The following is a 24,253-nucleotide window of genomic DNA, read 5'->3' as shown; positions in this document are numbered from 1 at the left end:
TCAGATTTATAGTTAGATACATGGACTTTCCAGAGAACAGAGTCACGGAGGTGGTATTTAGATGGTGGCCCTTTTGCTCATTCACACTGTTCTGAATGGAGTTGGAAAGGCAACACCTGTTTCAATTCTGGCTGTGGTTTACCCATGAAGTTTAGTACTTAGCAGTTTTTCAGTATTGTCGGTCGTGATACCAAAGAATGGGATGGTGAGTGCTGGGACCAAAGTCTCCAGAGGAAGTGCTGTTAATAGTTACAAATGACATTTATTGACTTGAATACATCACATATTCAGGTCGGCATGACTCTTCCCATTGTCCCTGGCTTGGGCTGATGAATGGGTGACAGCTTCCACCTGGAGATGCTGAGCCACAACCCCGTGAGGCCAGGTAATATTTACAGGAGAAGTCAGTGGCGCTGTGTGTTGTTCTTAAGAAATCGCTTCTCATCTTCACATTTGGCCATGGTGGCTGTGTTTGGAGTCTGCCCTGTGTGAGGTACAACCCGCTGCCTTCAGGCAGAAGTTGGGCAATGACTGATGTTCTGGCGCAATGTCTCAATAGAAACTCAGCTTTGTTGGCAGCAGGCATGCAGGGCTGTCACATCATGTACCGTGAAGGACATAGTGCGGACAGCAAGTGTCGAACCCATGGCTGCTGCTGGCAGAACCCAGTCATCTCATAGTCTGGAGTTGCTCTTGCGTCGTGGTGACGCTGCTGGTTTCTGGTGACGAGAAGGGATCGCTGCCTTAAAATCCAGTAATATTGATATTCCTATGGTGCCCATTTGTTTAACTAAAACCCAGCACTTACAATCCTACCACAGTAGACTCGCCCTGGTATGGTGACTATGCACCACTTGCTAAACGGTTAACAATGCTCGGCGCCATGTATCAGTGAGTTTTGTTATCCTGGCTTCGCTCCGGGTTCTGTGACCAAGCGGTTCTAGGCGCTTCAGTCTGGAACCGCGCAATCGCTACAGTCGCAGGTTCGAATCCTGCCTCGGGAATGGGTGTGTGTGATGTCCTTAGGTTAGCTAGGTTTAAGTAGTTCTAAGTTCTAGGGGACTGATGACCTCAGATGTTAAGTTTCATAGTGCTCAGAGCCATTTGAATTTGAACCTTGCTTCGCAATCCACTGACGCGTCTGTTGGTATAACCCACATTTCACCACAGTGCTAGCTACTGAAGCACGCTGTTAATGCATCTCTCTATGTCACCTTCCATACAATTCGCCTTACTGTTGTTAAGGACTTATAATTCTCTGTTCAACGACTTGGTCGTGGCATGGCAATAATTTAAAATGTTTCCCGAACATTGATTAAGAACTTAGTTATCTTCAGTTTGTCTGAGGTGAACTCTGTCTATTTCTGAAGCCTGTGATTTATTTCAGTCACTGCCTGGTACTTACCTTATAGCACTATATGTCAGTCAGATTGTATTTATTTATGTGAGAATGAATTTAACTTTGAACAGTTCAGCTGTGTGCATTACTAGTATTTTCGAACTGTTTTAGCTTTATGTGTTGGGAGCTCGAGCATTTTGCAATTCACTTAATTAAATAGCAAAATTTGTCACTAGCCTACTAATTTTAGCATCATTCGAGAACAATGAACTTAGTTTGTTTAAATTTAATCTGTATTTGGGGCATGTTATTTATATTTGCTGCACATACCATAAACCCAACATTATTTTAAATCTGATTAGTACGTCACAGATAATTCCAGCACTTTATCGATTTATTATTAACGTGACAATAACTGTAAAAGAAGTTATGCATGCACTAAGATGACCCAAGTACAAGGCTGTCACAGATGTGGGCTCATTTCTTGGACTTACTTTGCGACTTCAGCGAGCCATAGCAGCAGCCAACTCGTCATCGCATCAACACGCCTTCAGAGCAGCAACACAATCGATGCACGCTCCAAGGGCCCAGCATCTGCTGCAGCTTGCTATGTGCTGTCGGTCGGTGAGGCCAGCCACGAAGTCGGCGTTCGAAAAAGTCCCGGAGGTCTTCTATAGGATTTAGGTCAGTCCATTACAGGGATGTTACTGTCGTGTAACCACTAAGCCGCAGCCCGTGCATTACAAACAGGTGCTCGATCGTGTTGAAAGATGCAATCGCCATCCGCGAATTGCTCTTCAACAATGGGAAGCTAGAAGGTGCTTAAAGCATCAGTATAGGCCTATGTTGTGATAGTGCCACGCAAAACAACAAGGGGTGGAAGCTCCCTCGTAGAAAAACACGATCACACCATAACACCACCGCCCCCGAATTTCACTATTGGCACTGCACATGCTGGTAGATGACGTTCACGCTGCATTCGCCACACCCACACCCTGCCATCGGATCGCCCCGTTGTGTACCGTGATTCATCACTCCAAACAACGTTTTCCCACTGTTCAATCGTCCAATGTTTACGCTCTTTACATCAAGCGAGGCGTCGTTTGGCATTTACCGGCGTGATGTGTGGCTTATGAGCAGCCGCTCGACCATGAAACCCAAGTTTTCTCACCTCCCGCGTAATTGTCATACTACTTGGATGCTGATGCAGTATGGAATTCCTGTGTGACGGACTGGATAGATGTCTGCCAATTACACATTACGTCCCTCTTCAACTGTCGGCGGTCTCTGTCAGTCAACAGACGAGGTCGGCCTGTACGCTTTTGTGCTGTACGTGTCCCTTGACGTTTCCACTTCACTGTCACATAGGAAACAGTGGACCTAGGGACGTTTAGGAGTGTGGAAATCTCGCGTACAGAAGTATGACACAAGTGACATCCAATCACCTGACCACGTTCGAGGTCCATGAGTTCCGCGGAGCGACCTATTCCGCTCTCCCACGATGTCTAATGACTACTGAGGTCGCTGATATGGAGTACCTGGCTGTAGGTGGCAGCACCATGCACATAACATGAATATGATATTCGGGCTGTCTGGATACTTTCGATCACGAAGTATAACTTTTTATTTAATTACGTTTTACCAGGAAACTCCCAATGTTGTGCCAGCGCAGCGCTATGTGTGGTAGAAATGACAGCACATGCTCCTAGTTCTTAATGTTTATAATGTCATTTCAGTTATTTTAAAGTGAAACTGATGACAAACTGCAATATTTTCTAACAACTTTTTTTGGAAAGGAATCGATTAGGGAAAAAAAATAACGAACAGGATGAGAAAATCCAGAATGTTTTGAGGGGCTTAGCACAAAGGTTAGTTATGGTTCAAATGGCTCTAAGCACTATGGGACTTATCATCTGAGGTCATCAGTCCCCTAGACTTAGAACTACTTAAACCTAACCTAATGACATCACACACATCCATGTCTGAGGCAGGATTCGAACCTGCGACCGTAGCAGCAGCGCCGTTCCGGACTTAAGCGCCTAGAACCGTTCGGTCACAGCGGCCGGCGGTTAGTGATGTCGAAAAGCAACTGGCAGACCGCTTTAATGAGATGGAGAGTGATCTTGGGGAGAGAGTAGATTCTGTGCGGACAGGGTCTGCTAACAGGGCGGCAGAAACGGAGAACGCACTAAAATCAATAACTACCAGTGAAAGGCAATGTGGCTTAGTGCCAGACGAAAGTTAAAGCAGACCTGGCCTCTGTGAAATCAGAGGCGAGTAGTCTGGACACTGCTGTATTTAAAGAGGTAGAGGTAAGGAGTAATGGGTGGGCAGTGGAGACCATGTCGGTCGATGACCAGATTAAATTGGTTGAGTGCACAGCCGAGGTCAAACCAAAATTCTGCAGCGTTCTGGGATTATGCCACGTCTGAAGAACTTTCACCTAACAAAACGTCGGCAGTAGACAAGCAGCTGCAATTGCAGAATGTCTTTCTGAACGGACAATGTTATAACAACAATAGAGGCAGTATGAGTGAATTTTGTCAGTCGATTTGCAGAAGTTAGTTCATTTTTGGTTATGAAATGTAGATTAAACCTGAAGAAACTGCGAGAAGGTGGGAATTTCAGGAGATGTGATCTGGATAAACTGAAAGAACCAGAGGTCGTAGAGAGAGCATTAGGGAACGATTGACAAATACAGGGGAACGAAATACAGCTGAAGAGGATAGGATAGCTTTGAGAGATGAAATACTGAAAGCAGCAGAGGATCAAGTAGATAAAAAGATGAGGGCTAGTAGGAATCCTTGGGTAACAGAAGAGATATTGAACTTAATTGATGAAGGAAGAAAATATAAAAATGCTGCAAATGAAGCAGGTAAAAAAGGAATACAAACGTCTCAAAAATGAGATTGACAGGAAGTGCAAAATGGCTAAGCAGGGATGCCTAGAGGATAAATGTAAGGATGTAGAGGCATATATCACTAGGTGTAAGGCAGATACAGCCTAAAGGAAAGTTAAAGAGACCTTTGGAGAAAAGAGAACCACTTGTATGAATATCAAGAGCTCACATGGAAAATCAGTTTTAAGCAAAGAAGGGAAAGCAGAAAGGTGAAAAGAGTCTATACAAGTGCGATGTACTTTAGGGTAGTATTATGGAAATGGAAGAGGACATAGATGAAAATGAAATGGGAGATAAGATACTGCTTGAAGAGTTTGACAGAGCACTGGAAGACCTAAGTCGAAACAAGGCCCCGGGAGTGAACAGCATTCCATTCGAACTACTGGTAGCCTTGGGAGAGCCAGACCTGACAAAACTCTACTATCTGGTGAGCAAGATGTATGAGGCAGGTGAAATACCCTCATACTTCAAGAAGACTATAATAGTTCCAATCCCAAAGAAAGCAGGTGTTGACACGTGTGAAAATTACCGAACTATCAGTTTAATAAGTCACGGATGCAAAATATTAACACCAATTCTTTACAGATGAATGGAAAAAGAAGCCGGCTTCAGGAAGGATCAGTTTGGATTCCATAGAAATGTTGGGACACGTGAGGCAATACTGAACCTACTACTTACCCTAGAGTTAGGGGAAGGCAAACCTACGTTTCTAACATTTGTGGACTTAGATAAAGTTTTCGACAATGTTGACTGGAATAATCTCTCTCAAATTCTGAAGGTGCAAGGGGTCAAATACCGGAAGCGAAAGGCTATTTACAATTTGTACAGAAACCAGATGGCTGTCATAAGAGTCGAGGGGCTTGAATGGGAGCAGTGGATGGGAAGGGATTGAGACAGGGCTGTAGCCTATCCCCGATGTTATTCATTCTGTTTATTGAGCAAGCAGTAAAGGAACAAAAGAAAAATTTAGAGTAGGAATTAAAATCCATGGAGAAGAAATAAAAACTTAGAAATTTGCCGCCAACATGTCAATTCTGTCAGGGACAGCAAAAGACTTGCAAGAGCAGTTGAACGGAATGGACAATGTCTTGAAAGGAGAATATAAGATAAAGATAAACAAAAACAAAACGACGATAATGGAATGTAGTCAAATTAAATCAGGTGGTGCTGATGGAATTAGATTAGGAAATAAGACACTTGAAGTAGCAGATGAGTTTTGCTATTTGGGGAGCAAAATAACTGATAATGGTCGAAGTAGAGAGGATATAAAATGTAGACTGGCTGTGACAAGGAAAGCATTTCTGAAGAATAGAAATTTGTTAACATCGAGTATAGAGTTGTCAGGAAGTCCTTTCTGAAAGTATTTGTCTGGAGTGCAGCTATATATAGAAGTGAAACATGGACGATAAATAGTTTAGACAAGAAGAGAATAGAAGCTTTCGAAGTGTGGTGCTACAGAAGAATGCTGAAGATTAGATGCGTAGATCATGTAATAAATGAGGAAATGTTGTTGTTGTTGCTGTCTTCAGTCCTGAGACTGGTTTGATGCAGCTCTCCATGCTACTCTATCCTGTGCAAGCTTCTTCATCTCCCTGTACGTACTGCAACCTACATCCTTCTGAATCTGCTTAGTGTATTCATCTCTTGGTCTCCCTCTACGATTTTTACGCTCCACGCTGCCCTCCAATGCTAAATTTGTGATCCCTTGATGCCTCAGAACATGTCCTACCAACCGGTCCATTCTTCTTGTCAAGTTGTGCCACAAACTCCTCTTCTCCCCAGTTCTATTCAATACCTCCTTATTAGTTATGTGATGTACCCATCTAATTTTCAGCATTGTTCTGTAGCACCACATTTCGAAAGCTTCTATTCTCTTCTTGTATAAACTATTTATCGTCCATGTTTCACTTCCATACATGGCTACACTCCATACAAATACTTTCAGAAACGACTTCCTCACACTTAAATCTATACCCGATGTTAACAAATTTCTCTTCTTCAGAAACGCTTTCCTTGCCATTGCCAGTCTACATTTTATATCCTCTCTACTCCGACCATCATCAGTTATTTTGCTCCCCAAATAGCAAAACTCCTTTACTACTTTAAGTGTCTCATTCCCTAATCTAATTCCCTCAGCATCACCCGACTTAATTCGACTACATTCCATTATCCTCGTTTTGCTTTTGTTGATGTTCATCTTATATCCACCTTTCAAGACACTGTCCATTCCGTTCAACAGCTCTTCCAAGTCCTTTGCTGTCTCTGACAGAATTACAATGTCATCGGCGAACCTCAACGTTTTTATTTCTTCTCCATGGACTTTAAAACCTACTCCGAATTTTTCTTTTGTTTCCTTTACTGCTTGCTCAATATACAGATTGAATAACATCGGGGATAGGCTAAAACCCTGTCTCACTCCCTTCCCAACCGTTGCTTCCCTTTCATGCCCCTCGACTCTTATAACTACCATCTGGTTTCTGTACAAATTGTAAATAATGAGGAAATACTGAATAGAATTGGGGAGAAGAGGAATTTGTGGCCCAACTCGACTAGAAGAAGGGATCGGTTGGTAGGACATATTCTGAGGCATCAAGGGATCATCAATTTGGTATTGGAGGGCAGCGTGGAGGGTAAAAATCGTAGAGAGAGACCAAGAGATGAAGACCCTAAGCAGATTCAGAAAGATGTAGAAGCTTGCGCAGGATAGAGTAGCATGGAGAGCTGCATCAAACCAGTCTCTTGGACTGAAGACCACAACAACAGCAACAGTTCATTTACACAAACGATTGACACTCTTACAGAAATTTCCATTCCAAAAATATGGCAAGCCTTATTACTGTCAGTGGAACTTTTCCAACGCCCCACGGAACGAATACACGGTTTTTTGAAGCGAATGGACAATGGGGTTACTAAAACAAAGGAAACGGACCGTATTAAATCCTAGAGATGGAATCGTCTGACAACGTCAAGTGTCAGCTGCCAATGGAAAACGCTCTTGTGCTTGTAGGGAGTGTTATGCTATTTAAAGGAGCTATGGACGCCATGCCGCAAGTACCAATGTCATTTCCAGTGCAATAAGTTAAGTCAAAGAGGAAACGAAAGAGACCGAGTGTCAGCGATAAACGAGCTCAAAACGTGCCTTTTGCCATCACACCAAGCCGTGGAATGACTGAATGACATGGGTCGTTGAAATGTTGCTGTCGACTATACGTGAGGTAGTTGATTTTGTATGTCACTGTTTTGATATATTCATAAAATACTAAGTCTTTATTTTATTATAGTGGAATGCTGTGTTTTTAGTTATTTTTCTTTCTTGATAGGGTTATAATCTGTAATGATAGGATGTAGGATATTGTCAAGCGGTTTGATTATGACAGTAACTGGTATGCACACACTTTTTGAAAGAGGGAGGCAAGTGGAAGGATTCCTCGCTCCCAGGTCGCATACCTTCAAGAGTGTGCTGTATGGCTATCAGAATGCTTAAGATTCTACAACTGTGCGTGGGAGGAGTGGTGAATGCATTACAATATCAGCCACCAGAAGCAGGAATATTGTTTGCTAAACAATCAGACGTCCTATTTAGGAGTTACCAGTGGACACAGAAAGTAGCCTAAAAGGAGTTTGAAAGTAAGAAATGATGAATGGTTACAGGAAACGTTCACAGAGCTGCCACTTGAGTTAGAGAATGGAGCAGTGTTGACAAAAGTAAAAGGGGTGTATCAAGGACTACAATTTTTGTATGAGAAGTTGAAGGGACAGCTACATTACGTAGCAGATATGACTCCATAGACGTTGATATGTTGGTAATGAGAATGGTTAGATGCAGGTGGAAAAGTAAGAAAGACCGTATTTGCCACTGCAGACAGTGAGGTCATTCATGACTTGGATAGCCGCCTGGGATTAGCCGAGCGGCCTAGGGCGCTGCAGTCATGGTCTGTGCGGCTGGTCCCGGCGGAGGTTCGAGTCCTCCCTCGGGCATGTCCTTAGGATAATTTAGGTTAAGTAGTGTGTAAGCTTAGGGACTGATGACCTTAGCAGTTAAGTCCCATAAGATTTCACACACATTTGAACATTTTGAACATGACTTGGATAATACTGTGGGGAATGTACAAGCAGTAGCAGATGAAAATACTGCAACTTTGGAGTGGCACTTCACGAATCTGGAACACAAGGTACTGAACAGCGCAAGGTGCTGTCAGTGTTAACTGTGGAAGTGGTACGACGTGTAATGAATACCATGGGACTGGTGAACAGCAACTTGCTTGGAATACAACATCGATTAGATTTGGAAAAGGAGAGAATGGTTGTAAAAACATTGTTATGGTCGCTAGCAGGCAACCTAAGTGACACAAGAATTGAAGTAGCAGAGTCACAAAAAGTTGTGCTTCACTCAATATGTGGGCAGTTAAACCAAACGTTGCCACAACCACAATTGTTTCTAATCGGACTAGAAGATGCACAACGAAGAATGTCATGAGAATTTCAGTACCTGGTATAACCGATGAAGCAAATTATGTCGCTATTCTACCACTTGATAACCTTTGGAATTCGTTCGAATTATGTGATACTACATGTACTGGAACTACACTCCTGGAAATGGAAAAAAGAACACATTGACACCGGTGTGTCAGACCCACCATACTTGCTCCGGACACTGCGAGAGGGCTGTACAAGCAATGATCACACGCACGGCACAGCGGACACACCAGGAACCGCGGTGTTGGCCGTCGAATGGCGCTAGCTGCGCAGCATTTGTGCACCGCCGCCGTCAGTGTCAGCCAGTTTGCCGTGGCATACGGAGCTCCATCGCAGTCTTTAACACTGGTAGCATGCCGCGACAGCGTGGACGTGAACCGTATGTGCAGTTGACGGACTTTGAGCGAGGACGTATAGTGGGCATGCGGGAGGCCGGGTGGACGTACCGCCGAATTGCTCAACACGTGGGGCGTGAGGTCTCCACAGTACATCGATGTTGTCGCCAGTGGTCGGCGGAAGGTGCACGTGCCCGTCGACCTGGGACCGGACCGCAGCGACGCACAGATGCACGCCAAGACCGTAGGATCCTACGCAGTGCCGTAGGGGACCGCACCGCCACTTCCCAGCAAATTAGGGACACTGTTGCTCCTGGGGTATCGGCGAGGACCATTCGCAACCGTCTCCATGAAGCTGGGCTACGGTCCCGCACACCGTTAGGCCGTCTTCCGCTCACGCCCCAACATCGTGCAGCCCGCCTCCAGTGGTGTCGCGACAGGCGTGAATGGAGGGACGAATGGAGACGTGTCGTCTTCAGCGATGAGAGTCGCTTCTGCCTTGGTGCCAATGATGGTCGTACGCATGTTTGGCGCCGTGCAGGTGAGCGCCACAATCAGGACTGCATACGACCGAGGCACACAGGGCCAACACCCGGCATCATGGTGTGGGGAGCGATCTCCTACACTGGCCGTACACCACTGGTGATCGTCGAGGGGACACTGAATAGTGCACGGTACATCCAAACCGTCATCGAACCCATCGTTCTACCATTCCTAGACCGGCAAGGGAACTTGCTGTTCCAACAGGACAATGCACGTCCGCATGTATCCCGTGCCACCCAACGTGCTCTAGAAGGTGTAAGTCAACTACCCTGGCCAGCAAGATCTCCGGATCTGTCCCCCATTGAGCATGTTTGGGACTGGATGAAGCGTCGTCTCACGCGGTCTGCACGTCCAGCACGAACGCTGGTCCATCTGAGGCGCCAGGTGGAAATGGCATGGCAAGCCGTTCCACAGGACTACATCCAGCATCTCTACGATCGTCTCCATGGGAGAATAGCAGCCTGCATTGCTGCGAAAGGTGGATATACACTGTACTAGTGCCGACATTGTGCATGCTCTGTTGCCTGTATCTATGTGCCTGTGGTTCTGTCAGTGTGATCATGTGATGTATCTGACCCCAGGAATGTGTCAATAAAGTTTCCCCTTCCTGGGACAATGAATTCACGGTGTTCTTATTTCAATTTCCAGGAGTGTATTTCCAGTGGACTAGTGTTGATCTACACCACCATTGCTTTATAGTGAAGTGCAAACCAGTGGGAAAATGAGTATGAGTAAAGTCACAAAAGTGTTATTGGTGCCAGAGTAAAAAGAAACTTCTGTGATAATGTCAGTACAGGTGTTACAGAGTTGCCAAAGAGAGTATTATCGATGTCTACAGATCGTCTGGGTAGAACGGCTCACACACGTAGAATTAGGTTTAGGTGCTCTGAGGTGCATGGAGAAAATGCGACAGTGCAAATTAATTAGTTACAAACATATATACACTTTATTGCGCTGTGATACTTGACTAAGCTTTTACAACTAGTGTGATGTGCTTGTGGACTGATACAAGTAAGCAGTGGCTTGTGAAGGCATGCGTTACTGAATACAACATCAGCAAGACTGTGTCTGTCCTGGCCGCCACACTGCCAATCACTCGAATAAACACTTGTTCCTATGTGAAGGCTACAGGCGACTCCTCTTGTAGACTGAATCTCGCAGGACGATCTCCACTTCGAACTGTAGCTATGAACTGCAACCCTGGAACTCCGTACTAGCACTGTCATGCGCCAACGCCGAAGATAACCGTCGGCTGCTGTTTGTGACTGTCGTTTGTCACAACGCGGCAGTCCATCTCATCCGCGGCGGTGTGGAAGTTGCTGACTGGGCCGCACTTGGTAGTTTCTCACATGAGAATGGTACAGACTACCGAGCAGGCATGCAAAGTGCCATTGTTTCGGTGTAATGCAGAAGAAGCCGAAGTCAGAGGGAAGTGTAATTGACAGAGCCTTATTTTAAAATGCGCAGGCATTGAGTGTACTCAGTATTCACTCCGGAAGTGGTGCTCAAAAATTCTTATGAGGGAGGCGAGCCAAGAGATTTGATGACGATGGAGTCAAAAGGTAACGGGAGGCTAATAAATGACGCGACCTGTGAACAGGTGGTACGACATTCCGTCGTCACTGGAACGACGGTCGTAAATGTGCCACACTCTACGTTGTACTGGCTGGAAAACCCCTTAGATGTGTTGACTGACCCTAATCGCCGGCCGGAGTGGCCAAGCGGTTCTAGGCGCTACAGTCTGGAACCGCTCAACCACTACGGTCGCAGGTTCGAATCCTGCCTCGGGCATGGATGTGTGTGATGTCCTTAGGTTAGTTAGGTTTAAGTAGTTCTAAGTTCTAGGGGCTGATGACCTCAGAAGTTAAGTCCCATAGTGCTCAGAGCCATTTGAACCATTTTTTTTACCCTAATCTTCCTAAGAAAGACCTTGAAATGAGACCCACATAGATTTCGTAGCCAAATTTATAGGATCATGAAAGGGACGAATCAATGTGGAGCAGATGGCAATACGTAATGACCGTCAGTGACACAGCTTATTGCGCTGTGCTAGTTGAAGCTAGGCTTTGTGTGGCGTACATATGTCGCAAGAGGAAAACTTTACTCCCTCATGGAGCTACTGTACTTTTGATCACATAGTGTATGTGACGCAGGATTCCTTGTATTCGGTTCATTGGTTTAGTGGAGATATGGAACATACAGGCACACATATATACATTTTTATGATATGTATGGATTTTATTTTGCGTACAATGTGTTACTCCGTCACTCGCGAAAAGGTACACGTGAGCTTAATTTTGTTTTGAACGCTGAAAACGCAATGCACATGCTGACCCCGTCAGTTCACAAAATGTTACACTTCTGTATTTATGTATTTTACTCGCGCTCATTTTGGTGCTGGTTTCAATATCTGATTCGCTTAGTGAAAGATAAGGCAAGTGGAGGTAGTGACACGACGTACTACACTCCTGGAAATTGAAATAAGAACATCGTGAATTCATTGTCCCAGGAAGGGGAAACTTTATTGACACATTCCTGGGGTCAGATACATCACATGATCACACTGACAGAACCACAGGCACATAGACACAGGCAACAGAGCATGCACAATGTCGGCACTAGTACAGTGTATATCCACCTTTCGCAGCAATGCAGGCTGCTATTCTCCCATGGAGACGATTGTAGAGATGCTGGATGTAGTCCTGTGGAACGGCTTGCCATGCCATATCCACCTGGCGCCTCAGTTGGACCAGCGTTCGTGCTGGACGTGCAGACCGCGTGAGACGACGCTTCATCCAGTCCCAAACATGCTCAATGGGGGACAGATCCGGAGATCTTGCTGGCCAGGGTAGTTGACTTACACCTTCTAGAGCACGTTGGGTGGCACGGGATACATGCGGACGTGCATTGTCCTGTTGGAACAGCAAGTTCCCTTGCCGGTCTAGGAATGGTAGAACGATGGGTTCGATGACGGTTTGGATGTACCGTGCACTTTTCAGTGTCCACTCGACGATCACCAGTGGTGTACGGCCAGTGTAGGAGATCGCTCCCCACACCATGATGCCGGGTGTTGGCCCTGTGTGCCTCGGTCGTATGCAGTCCTGATTGTGGCGCTCACCTGCACGGCGCCAAACACGCATACGACCATCATTGGCACCAAGGTAGAAGCGACTCTCATCGCTGAAGACGACACGTCTCCATTCGTCCCTCCATTCACGCCTGTCGCGACACCACTGGAGGCGGGCTGCACGATGTTGGGGCGTGAGCGGAAGACGGCCTAACGGTGTGCGGGACCGTAGCCCAGCTTCATGGAGACGGTTGCGAATGGTCCTCGCCGATACCCCAGGAGCAACAGTGTCCCTAATTTGCTGGGAAGTGGCGGTGCGGTCCCCTACGGCACTGCGTAGGATCCTACGGTCTTGGCGTGCATCCGTGCGTCGCTGCGGTCCGGTCCCAGGTCGACGGGCACGTGCACCTTCCGCCGACCACTGGCGACAACATCGATGTACTGTGGAGACCTCACGCCCCACGTGTTGAGCAATTCGGCGGTACGTCCACCCGGCCTCCCGCATGCCCACTATACGCCCTCGCTCAAAGTCCGTCAACTACACATAGGGTTCACGTCCACGCTGTCGCGGCATGCTACCAGTGTTAAAGACTGCGATGGAGCTCCGTATGCCACGGCAAACTGGCTGACACTGACGGCGGCGGTGCACAAATGCTGCGCAGCTAGCGCCATTCGACGGCCAACACCGCGGTTCCTGGTGTGTCCGCTGTGCCGTGCGTGTGATCATTGCTTGTACAGCCCTCTCGCAGTGTCCGGAGCAAGTATGGTGGGTCTGACACACTGTGGTGTCACTGCCAGAGACCACACTTGCTAGGTGGTAGCTTAAATCGGCCGCGGTCCATTAGTACATGTCGGACCCGCGTGTCGCCACTGTGTGATCGTAGACCGAGCGCCACCACACGGCAGGTCTCGAGAGACGTACGAGAACTCGCCCCAGTTGTACGACGACGTTGCTAGCGACTATACGGACGAAGCCTTTGCTCTCATTTGCCGAGAGACAGAATAGCCTTCAGCTAAGTTCATGTCTACGACCTAGCAAGGCGCCATTAGCCTTAGATAGCTTGTATCAAAAGAGTCTCACTTGTATGGCCATAATCTCCAGATGTCTCATCAAGAACGATGTATATAAAGGAAGGATTAAAAGTTAAGTAGTCCAGAAGATACGTACTTTTCTTTATAGCATTCATTAAGTCTCCTGTTTCAGACCTCACTCCATCCGTCGTGAGTTAGCGCGTGCATCTTGGCCGCCTCTTTCAATTAGTGTGCGTAGTGTTGGCAAGTCTGCCGACACAACACTCTCCGGTGTCAATGTGTTCTTTTTTCCATTTCCAGGAGTGTATATTATTTGTCTGTTAGTGTTTGACTTTGTCAGCCAGCGCATTTGGTTTACACGTGCTGCAGTGCTGCCGCCGTGCTAGGGGACATCTGACGACAGGTTGGTAGTGATGGCAGCTAACAGAGCACCATGGCTGTACCATGCGGAACAGTCTGATTTAGACAATCTCCACACATGACGACAGATCCGTTCGGTAGTGAGCATAAGGGAATAGATTCACTTTTACACGTTTGTGCATGTGCAGTGCCATGTCTGTCGTTACTGCAGAGCACGAACCGTCATGTAAAAGATGAGAAAAGATAATTCTTTGTATATGTAGATATGCTTTGGAGATGGTAAGTGCGACAAGTTACAGAGGCGAGACGATATTTTAAAGTAAAAAATAATAAATAATTAATACCTATTACAGTTTTAATTGCACAAAAGAGATCGTTGTATCAATCTGGAGTGCTAGTCGATATGCATCATGTGACCTAGCCACAAGTTTCACTATTTAATTAATTAACATGTGAGAGACATTTTAATTGAATTTTTGACCAGAATCGGCACATTGGCAGTGAATGACAGTTATTCTAATAGCAAGGTAGTATCTGCTGTCATAAATAAATGTAAAAGAGTTACAAAATTTAGTATATAGTATTTATGTTTGTAATGGTTATTTTTAATCGATTGTTTATTACTTTACACACATTCTGTATAATTAAGTTTGATTGTGGCAGTGGATACAGTTGGGCTATTACTATGAAATACAGCTGACTGTAAGTTCAAATGGTTCAAATGGCTCTGAGCACTATGGGACTCAACTGCTGTGGTCATAAGTCCCCTAGAACTTAGAACTACTTAAACCTAACTAACCTAAGGACAGCACACAACACCCAGCCATCACGAGGCAGAGAAAATCCCTGACCCCGCCGGGAATCGAACCCGGGAACCCGGGCGTGGGAAGCGAGAACGCTACCGCACGACCACGAGATGCGGGCTGACTGTAAGTGTCTGTAGAGTATTTATTGAGGGCACAACAATTAAGACCCGATTTTGAATACTCAAACAAACATCTACATTTGTGGCGAAACTACTGCACGTAGAATCAACTGTGATATTTCAGTTTTGTTTACATTTTTAACGTGCTCCTAATGGCAAATTCAGATTTACGATTTTAGTGTTATATAAAAAGTGGTAAGGAAGGTGATTGCTTGAAGCGAGTAAGTGATGTAGAGATATAAAAACTCTGAGGAAGGGGACCCCTGAGGGGATAAAAAGATGGCGACCACCTTTCCCAGTGACACTGTTCTCGATGGAGCTGGACGGACAGGAACTATATCAGATCCGACGGTGGTTTAGTCGTACGGGTTAAGACGTAGAAATATTCCAGTGGCAGTGTCACGATACTTTAAAACTTTTAGTAAATAGTCATTGATGATTAGGACCTATCTGCTACGAGTCAGATTTCAGTTCAGTTTGTGGGTGATGATGTTCATTAATTTTCTTAACTGATGGGCTCTTAGATAATAATATTGTATGTCTGTCAGGTTCGTATTTATTTGCATTAGAGTGAAGGCAACTTTCAATAACTTAGCCTGAACACCGCATGTGGTTTAGAGCTATTTAATTTTTAGACTTTAGGGGCATGCGCTACTTCCATTTCACTTAATTCGGTAGCCGAGTTTATCACCCGTCTACGAACATTTGCGTAATTTAAAAACAATAAACTTTCTTTGCAATATATCGACCGTCTTTCCTTGGCATATGTTACGTAGATTTGCTGCACCTATGATAGACCTAATGTTATGTTGAATCTGATTAGTACGTCAGACAGAATTGCAGTATTTTATCTGTTTATAACTGTAGAAGCACCCCTAATCGTCTAACACGATTCAGTTAAGAAAGTCGCCAGGTGTAGTACCAGATGTTCCGCAAAGATCACTATTGGGCCCATTACATTTTCCATTATACGCTAATGATGGGTGACTGTTCTCTTACCACGCATATGTTACTCATATGCTGCATACCTTCAGTTATACCCAACTGTCACTCCGACACACCTGTGGACAGCCGTCCAGCATGTAAATACTGAGATACTTGCTTTATCGGAGATGGCAAAGAACAAAGATATGAATGTTAATGCACCTAAAACGCAAGCAGTCTTAGTAGATCAATAAGGATATATTAACCCTAATTTCAGAGGATCTCTTCCACCCTCAATACTGAACTGAACGTGAAGGCTCTCGATCTTCCACCATAATCGAGTTCATCAACATGAGGTGGCATTAAAATTGCTACACCACGAAGAAATGCAGATGATAAACGGGTATTCATTGAACAAATATATTATACTAGAACTGATATCTGATTACGTTTTCACGCAATTTGGGTGTATAGATCCTGAGAAATCAGTACCCAAAACAACCAACTCTGGCCGTAATAACGGCCTTGATACGCCTGGGCACTAAGTCAACCGAGCGAGGTGGCGCAGTGGTTAGCACACTGGACTCGCATTCGGGAGGACGACGGTTCAATCCCGTCTCCGGCCATCCTGATTTAGGTTTTCCGTGATTTCCCTAAATCGTTTCAGGCAAATGCCGGGATGGTTCCTTTGAAAGGGCACGGCCGATTTCCTTCCCAATCCTTCCCTAACCCGAGCTTGCGCTCCGTCTCTAATGACCTCGTTGTCGACGGGACGTTAAACACTAACCACCACCACCACCACCACTAAGTCAAACAGAGCTGGGATGGTGTGTACAGGTACAGCTGCCCATGCAGCTTCAACACGATACCCCAGTTCATCAAGAGTAGTGACTGGTGTATTGTGACGAGCCAGTTGCTCGGCCACCATTGACCAGACGTTTTCAGTTGGTGAGAGATCTGGAGAATGTGCTGGCCAGGGCAGCAGTCGAACATTTTCTGTATCCAGAAAGGCCCGTACAGGACCTGCAACATGCGGTCGTGCATTATCCTGCTGAAATGTACGGTTTCGCTGGGCTCAAAAATGGCTCTGAGCACTATGGGACTTAACTGCTGTGGTCATCAGTGCCCTAGAACTTAGAACTACTTAAAGCTAACTAACCTGACATCACACACATCCACGCCCGAGGCAGGATTCGAACCTGCGACCATAGCGGTCGCGCGGTACCAGACTGTAGCGCCTAGAACCGGTCGGCCACTCCGGCCTGCTCGCAGGCATCGAATGAAGGGTAGAGCCACGGGTCGTAACACATCTGAAATGTAACGTCCACTGTTCAACGTGCCGTCAATACGAACAAGAGGTGACCGAGACGTGTAACAAATGGCACCCCATACCATCATGCCAGGTGATACGCCAGTATGGCGATAACGAATACACACTTCCAGTGTATGTTCAGGGCGATGTCGCCAAACACGGATACGACCATCATGATGCTGTAAACAGAACCTGGATTCATCCGAAAAAATGACGTTTTACCATACGTGCACCCAGGTTCGTCGTTGAGTACACCGTCGCAGGCGCTCCTGTCTGTGATGCAGTGTGAAGGGTAACTGCAGCCGTGGTCTTCGAGCTGATATTCCATGCTGCTGCAAACGTCGTCGAACTGTTCGTGCAGATGATTGTCTTGCAAACGTCCCCTTCTGTTGGCTCAGGGATCGAGACGTGGCTGCACGATCCGTTACAGCCATGCGGATAAGATGCCTGTCATCTGGACTGCTAGTGATAAGAGGCCTTTGGGATCCAGCACAGCGTTCCGTATTACCTCCTGAACCCACCGATTCCATATTCCGCTAACAGTCATTGGATCTCGACCAACGCGAGCAGCAATGTCGCGATACGATAAACCGCAATCACGATAGGCTACAAATCGACCTTTAGCAATGTCTGAAACGTGATGGTACGCATTTCTCCTCCTTACACGAGGCATCACAACAACGTTTCACCAGGCAACGGCGGTCAACTGCTGTTTGTGTATGAGAAATCGGTCGGAAACTTTCCTCATGTTAGCACGTTGTAGGTGTCGCCACCGGCGCCAACCTTGTGTGAATGCTCTGGAATGCTAATCATTTGCATATCACAGCATCTTCTACCTGTCGGTTAAATTTAGCGTCTGTAGCACGTCATCTTCGTGGTGTAGCAAATTTTAATGGCCAGTAGTGTATGAGGTAGCCGAGTTGGTGCGAACGAGGGTTCTAATATGCCAAGACTGCCTGGTAGCTACAACAGGAAAACACAATTAACTAGCAGGAGTACATAATAAGAAAGTATTTGTTAGTTTGCTGTAGTCCATGATGAGTTGGTTGACAATTATAGAAGACGCGTCTAGACTAAGCGTCTGTAGAATGACATAATTTACAAGTCACAAATCTTGCAGTGACGAATTAATCTCTCGTAATCTTGAATGTCGAATCCGGTGACTTTGAGGACTAACTTGGAACGGAGCTACTAAGACTTGATGGCAGCAATGACTGAGCTGCAGACGGTGACTAACATCGGCGCTGGCTGACCACAGAGCGCGGCTACCAACTGTAGACTGGCACAACTGCACTATTCTCCTGCTGCACATGAAGTGGCCGAGCGGCGCCTCGCGGCGAGCATGAGTACTGCCACTGGCTGTGTACTCTCTGGCTAACACAGCTTATCTTCTGTTCCGTTTATCGAGAGAATCGCATCCGGCGGCTCGATCTCTCAGGCGGCGGTGTGTCATCACAGAACGCACAACTGCAGTCTGTAATACACTCCTGGAAATTGAAATAAGAACACCGTGAATTCATTGTCCCAGGAAGGGGAAACTTTATTGACACATTCATGGGGTCAGATACATCACATGATCACACTGACAGAACCACAGGCACATAGACACAGGCAACAGAGCATGCACAATGTCGGCACTAGTACAGTGTATATCCACCTTTCGCAGCAGTGCAGGCTGCTATTCTCCCATGGAGACGATCGTAGAGATGCTGGATGTAGTCCTGTGGAACGGCTTGCCATGCCATTTCCACCTGGCGCCTCAGTTGGACCAGCGTTCGTGCTGGACGTGCAGACCGCGTGAGACGACGCTTCATCCAGTCCCAAACATGCTCAATGGGGGACAGATCCGGAGATCTTGCTGGCCAGGGTAGTTGACTTACACCTTCTAGAGCACGTTGGGTGGCACGGGATACATGCGGACGTGGAACAGCAAGTTCCCTTGCCGGTCTAGGAATGGTAGAACGATGGGTTCGATGACGGTTTGGATGTACCGTGCACTATTCAGTGTCCCCTCGACGATCACCAGTGGTGTACGGCCAGTGTAGGAGATCGCTCCCCACACCATGATGCCGGGTGTTGGCCCTGTGTGCCTCGGTCGTATGCAGTCCTGATTGTGGCGCTCACCTGCACGGCGCCAAACACGCATACGACCATCATTGGCACCAAGGCAGAAGCGACTCTCATCGCTGAAGACGACACGTCTCCATTCGTCCCTCCATTCACGCCTGTCGCGACACCACTGGAGGCGGGCTGCACGATGTTGGGGCGTGAGCGGAAGACGGCCTAACGGTGTGCGGGACCGTAGCCCAGCTTCATGGAGACGGTTGCGAATGGTCCTCGCCGATACCCCAGGAGCAACAGTGTCCCTAATTTGCTGGGAAGTGGCGGTGCGGTCGCCTACGGCACTGCGTAGGATCCTACGGTCTTGGCGTGCATCCGTGCGTCGCTGCGGTCCGGTCCCAGGTCGATGGGCACGTGCACCTTCCGCCGACCACTGGCGACAACATCGATGTACTGTGGAGACCTCACGCCCCACGTGTTGAGCAATTCGGTGGTACGTCCACCCGGCCTCCCGCATGCCCACTATACGCCCTCGTTCAAAGTCCGTCAACTGCACATACGGTTCACGTCCACGCTGTCGCGGCATGCTACCATTGTTAAAGACTGCGATGGAGCTCCGTATGCCACGGCAAACTGGCTGACAATGACGGCGGCGGTGCACAAATGCTGCGCAGCTAGCGCCATTCGACGGCCAACACCGCGGTTCCTGGTGTGTCCGCTGTGCCGTGCGTGTGATCATTGCTTGTACAGCCCTCTCGTCTGGAGCAAGTATGGTGGGTCTGACACACCGGTGTCAAAGTGTTCTTTTTTCCATTTCCAGGAGTGTATGTTGTATATGTCACTTCATTCACTACAGAAGTATAAAAGAATTGCTTCCTCTCGAGTTTAAAATGAAACTCAGAGACACTAATAATCTCCCTGCCTGACTACGGCAGTCCCGATCTCCAGGGAATTGCTTAATCGAGCGCATGCAGGCTGCCACTGAATTTCTGTGTACGATTCATCTATGATGTTAGCTAAATTCGACCATATCACTTCTGTCTACGAAAAATTATTACAGCTGCGTGGAAATAAGCATGGCGATTATAATACACTGAGTTTATAGTCTTCTCAGTCATTCAAAATGGTTCAAATGGCTCTGAGCACTGTGGGGCTTAACTTCTGAGGTCATCAGTCCCCTAGAACTTAGAACTACACTACTGGCCATTAAAATTGCTACACCAAGAAGATGACGTGCTACAGACGCGAAATTTAAACGTCAGGAAGAAGATACTGTGATATGCAAATGATTAGCTTTTCAGAGCATTCACACAAGGTTGGCGCCGGTGGCGGCACCTACAACGTGCTGACACGAGGAAAGTTTCCAACAGATTTCTCACACATAAACAGCAGTTGACCGGTGTTGCCTGGTGAAACGTTGTTGTGATGCCGCGTGTAAGGAGGAGAAATGCGTACCGTCACGTTTTCGACTTTGATAAAGGTCGGATTGTGGCCTATCGCGATTGCTGTTTATCGTATCGCGACATTGCTGCTCGCGTTGGTCGAGATCCAATGACTGTTAGCAGAATATGGAATCGGTGGGTTCAGGAAGGTAATACGTAACGCCGTGCTGGATCCCAACGGCCTCGTATCACTAGCAGTCAAGATGACGGGCATCTTATCCGCATGGCTGTAACGGATCGTGCAGCCACGTCTGGATCCCTGAGTCAACAGATGGGGACGTTTGCAAGACAACAACCATCTGCTCGAACAGTTCTACGACTTTTGCAGCAGCATGGACTATCAGCTAGGAAACCATGTCTGCGGTTACCCTTGGCGCTGCATCACAGACAGGAGCGCCTGCGATGGTGTACTCAACGACGAACCTGGATGCGCGAATGGTAAAACGTCATTTTTCGGATGAATCCAGGTCCTGTTTACAGCATCATGACGGTCGCATCCGTATTTGGCGTCATCGCGATGAATGCGCATTGGAAGCTTATATTCGTCATCGCCATACTGGCGTATGACCCTGCGTGATAGTATGGGGTGCCATTCGTTACACGTCTCGGTCACCTCTTGTTTGCATTGACGGCGCTTTGAACAGTGGACATTACATTTCAGATGTGTTAAGACCCGTGGCTCTACCCTTCATTCGATCCCTGCGAAACCCTACATTTCAGCAGGATAATGTTCGGGCCTTTCGGATACAGAAAATGTTCGACTGCTGCCCTGGCCAGCACATTCTCCAGATCTCTCACCAATTGGAAACGTCTGGTCAATGGTGGCCGAGCAACTGGCTCGTCACAATACGCCAGTCACTACTCTTGATGAACTGTGGTATCGTGCTGAAGCTGCATGAGAAGCTGTACCTGTACACGCCATCCAAGCTGTGTTTGACTCAATGCCCAGGCGTATCAAGGCCGTTATTATGGCCAGATGTGGTTGTTCTGGGTACTGATTTCTCAGGATCTATGCACCCAAATTACGTGAAAATGTAAACACATGTCAGTTCTTGTATATTTTATTTGTCCAACGAATACCGATTTATCATGTGCATTTCTTCTTGGTGTAGCAATTTTAATGGCCAGTAGTGTACTTAAAACTAGCTAACCTAAGGACATCACACACATCCATGCCCGAGGCAGGATTCGAACCTGCGACCTTAGCGGTCGCGCGCTTCCAGACTGTAACGCCTGGAACCGCCTTCTCAGTCATTCCCCTCCCGCTTATTAACAGCAATTTACACAGTACCCGTTATTAACAAAGGATATTCCTATTCCTGCCATGTTGTCTAAACTATTTTCTGTACTAGGAAAGCCACATTTGAACAATCTTCCATAAAATACTAGAAAATTAATTTCCTTTCAAACTTCAAGGGACAGCTTACGGTCCATCTTCTATCACACTAATACATCTTCTATACTCATGTCTGCTGTTCATTCTCGTCTGCCCTCCCTCGCACACCACTTTTCCCTCTCCATTATCTACAGAGTTCTCTACTTAAATTCTGTTCTTTCTTAACAGCTACTGTCACAAATACTTCAATCTTCTCTTTTCCACTATCCCTTCCACTGCTATACATGGACAATCAGTATTTTCAAAATGCCGTTTATTATTACTGTTATTAATAGAAATTATCATCATTGTGAACATTATGTAATACATTTGGTTTATGTTGTTCGTGGTGAGAGGTACGAGGGGGGCTTAAGGCCTTATCTGAGTAAGCTAAATAGGCAATAAATAAATAAAGAGAAAAGAGGTAAATTTGTAGATAATGGCAGTAGAACATTAAAAGCGATGCAGAACCCCGGAAACGAATACTGTTGGTTCATGTGATCATACTAAGTTTAAATACAACGCAAAAAAGAGAGTAACCTCTTAGTTTCTTGATATTCACCACTTGCCAAACTGCAAAACTGAAATAAGAGGCAAGTGAATGCACGAAAGTCTGAAATAGAATCATGCTAGCCATTTAAAATTACATGGGAAGAGAAAAAAGGAGAAATAATTTCGAGAAAAGAAAGAAAGCAGAAAAGAAATACGATAAGAAGCCAAAGAGAAAAATCAATGAAATGAGAGCGAGAAATAGAAGAAGAAGAAGAATAAAAGCTGAAACTGTATTAAGTCAAAAAATACACCAACTGTCACTTGACGAAACAAAGAAAAGCAGTAGAAGAAACCTTTTGCACTGGCTACGGAAAGAGCTTTGAAGATTGTTGAGTGCGGACAGAATCAGCGATGACAACACGAGATGTGTTCTAATTGTGCAGGCTCAGGACCTTATGTTTTTGATCAGCGTTGAAGTTTAAAAGTTGCACAGTCCTAACTGTACCCTCAGCTGACAAGGCAGGTATGACAACACAAATGTAAACTTAAGAAAAACTATTAAAACAAAAAAAAATGTTTGTTAGACTTGAGTTTTAAAAAACTTGATAAAGTGAGGGTATTGGATAAATTGCATATTGACTAGGTTATTTCTTTTTGAATAAATTTGATTTTTCATAGCAAAAAAAATATTAAGTGAGGATTATTACCTGACCCGCCCAGGGCGAAGTATGACAACAATACCAGTATCTGCGCGAAGCTCCAAAACTGTATTAACAAAAAAGAATGTACATTTGTACTTAGTCAATTTAAGTTGTTCTTGACATATTGTAATAATAGATTTTATTAAAATATAGTGTCAGCTGCTTAGTATTCTAGATCTAGTTGTTTAGTATATTAGATGCCTCATACGGGAAAGTTAAACCCTCTATGTAAGTGTAATAGGAAATAGACTCACCTCGTGAATCAGCACTTTGCGTGTGGATATAAATAGCGAAACAATTGACGGGAAAGACAAGCAAATGGCGAACAATATGATTTCTAGTCTTCTTGAGGTATTTCACAAACCACGGTACTCAGCAAACAGTGGGATTCAAGGTGACACTTTATATCATCTACTAAAGTACAATATTGAGCCAAACTAGAAATATTTTCAGGCTGACCTAAGGAGAACAGAATGCGAACATTCCTATGTAACAAATGGTGGGTAAGTACAAGAATCAAGTACCAGATATTTAAGATACCAGCGAGTATGTTGTGGAATGTTTTAATGTGTGGATATGAAAACCATCTGTAGCTCCTCGGCAATCAAATGTTTATCAGATTGAGAGCTTTCTGTGGTACTGACTATAATGAAATAAGCCCACAGAATAAAACGATTTCGCTAGCATGGCGAACTACGAGGGTCGTTCAGTAAGTAATGCTCCATATTTTTTTTAAAAAAAGGCATTAATATACACAGACAAACGTCCTTGGTGCTGCTTCACATTTGTTATTTGTACGGTGCGCCGGTCAAGTTGCGAACCGTTCTGGCAGATGGCAGAGCCGTAGTACAGCATCAAAATGGCGTCTACCTTCGACTCCTCACTTTGCTAGCAGCATACCATTATTGAATTTTTCTGTGCAGAAAAAGGAACCATGGTGAACATCCATAAACATTTGTGTGCAGTGTAT

General features: G+C 45.8%; 1 protein-coding gene across 1 annotated transcript in view; it reads right to left on the bottom strand.

Moving 5' to 3' along the window:
• Window positions 1-24,253, bottom strand: part of LOC126209839 (uncharacterized) — a 98,334-nt gene that overhangs the window by 26,146 nt on the left and 47,935 nt on the right. The window contains exon 4 of the mRNA XM_049938969.1: window positions 23,290-23,347. Within this exon, the coding sequence (XP_049794926.1) occupies window positions 23,290-23,347 (58 nt within the window). The remainder of the gene's footprint in view (window positions 1-23,289; window positions 23,348-24,253) is intronic.

Source organism: Schistocerca nitens, chromosome 10 (assembly GCF_023898315.1).
Source record: "Schistocerca nitens isolate TAMUIC-IGC-003100 chromosome 10, iqSchNite1.1, whole genome shotgun sequence".
NCBI lineage: Eukaryota > Metazoa > Arthropoda > Insecta > Orthoptera > Acrididae > Schistocerca > Schistocerca nitens.
The sequence above is the reverse complement of the archived record's forward strand: the minus strand, read 5'-3'. Positions and strand labels throughout refer to the sequence as shown.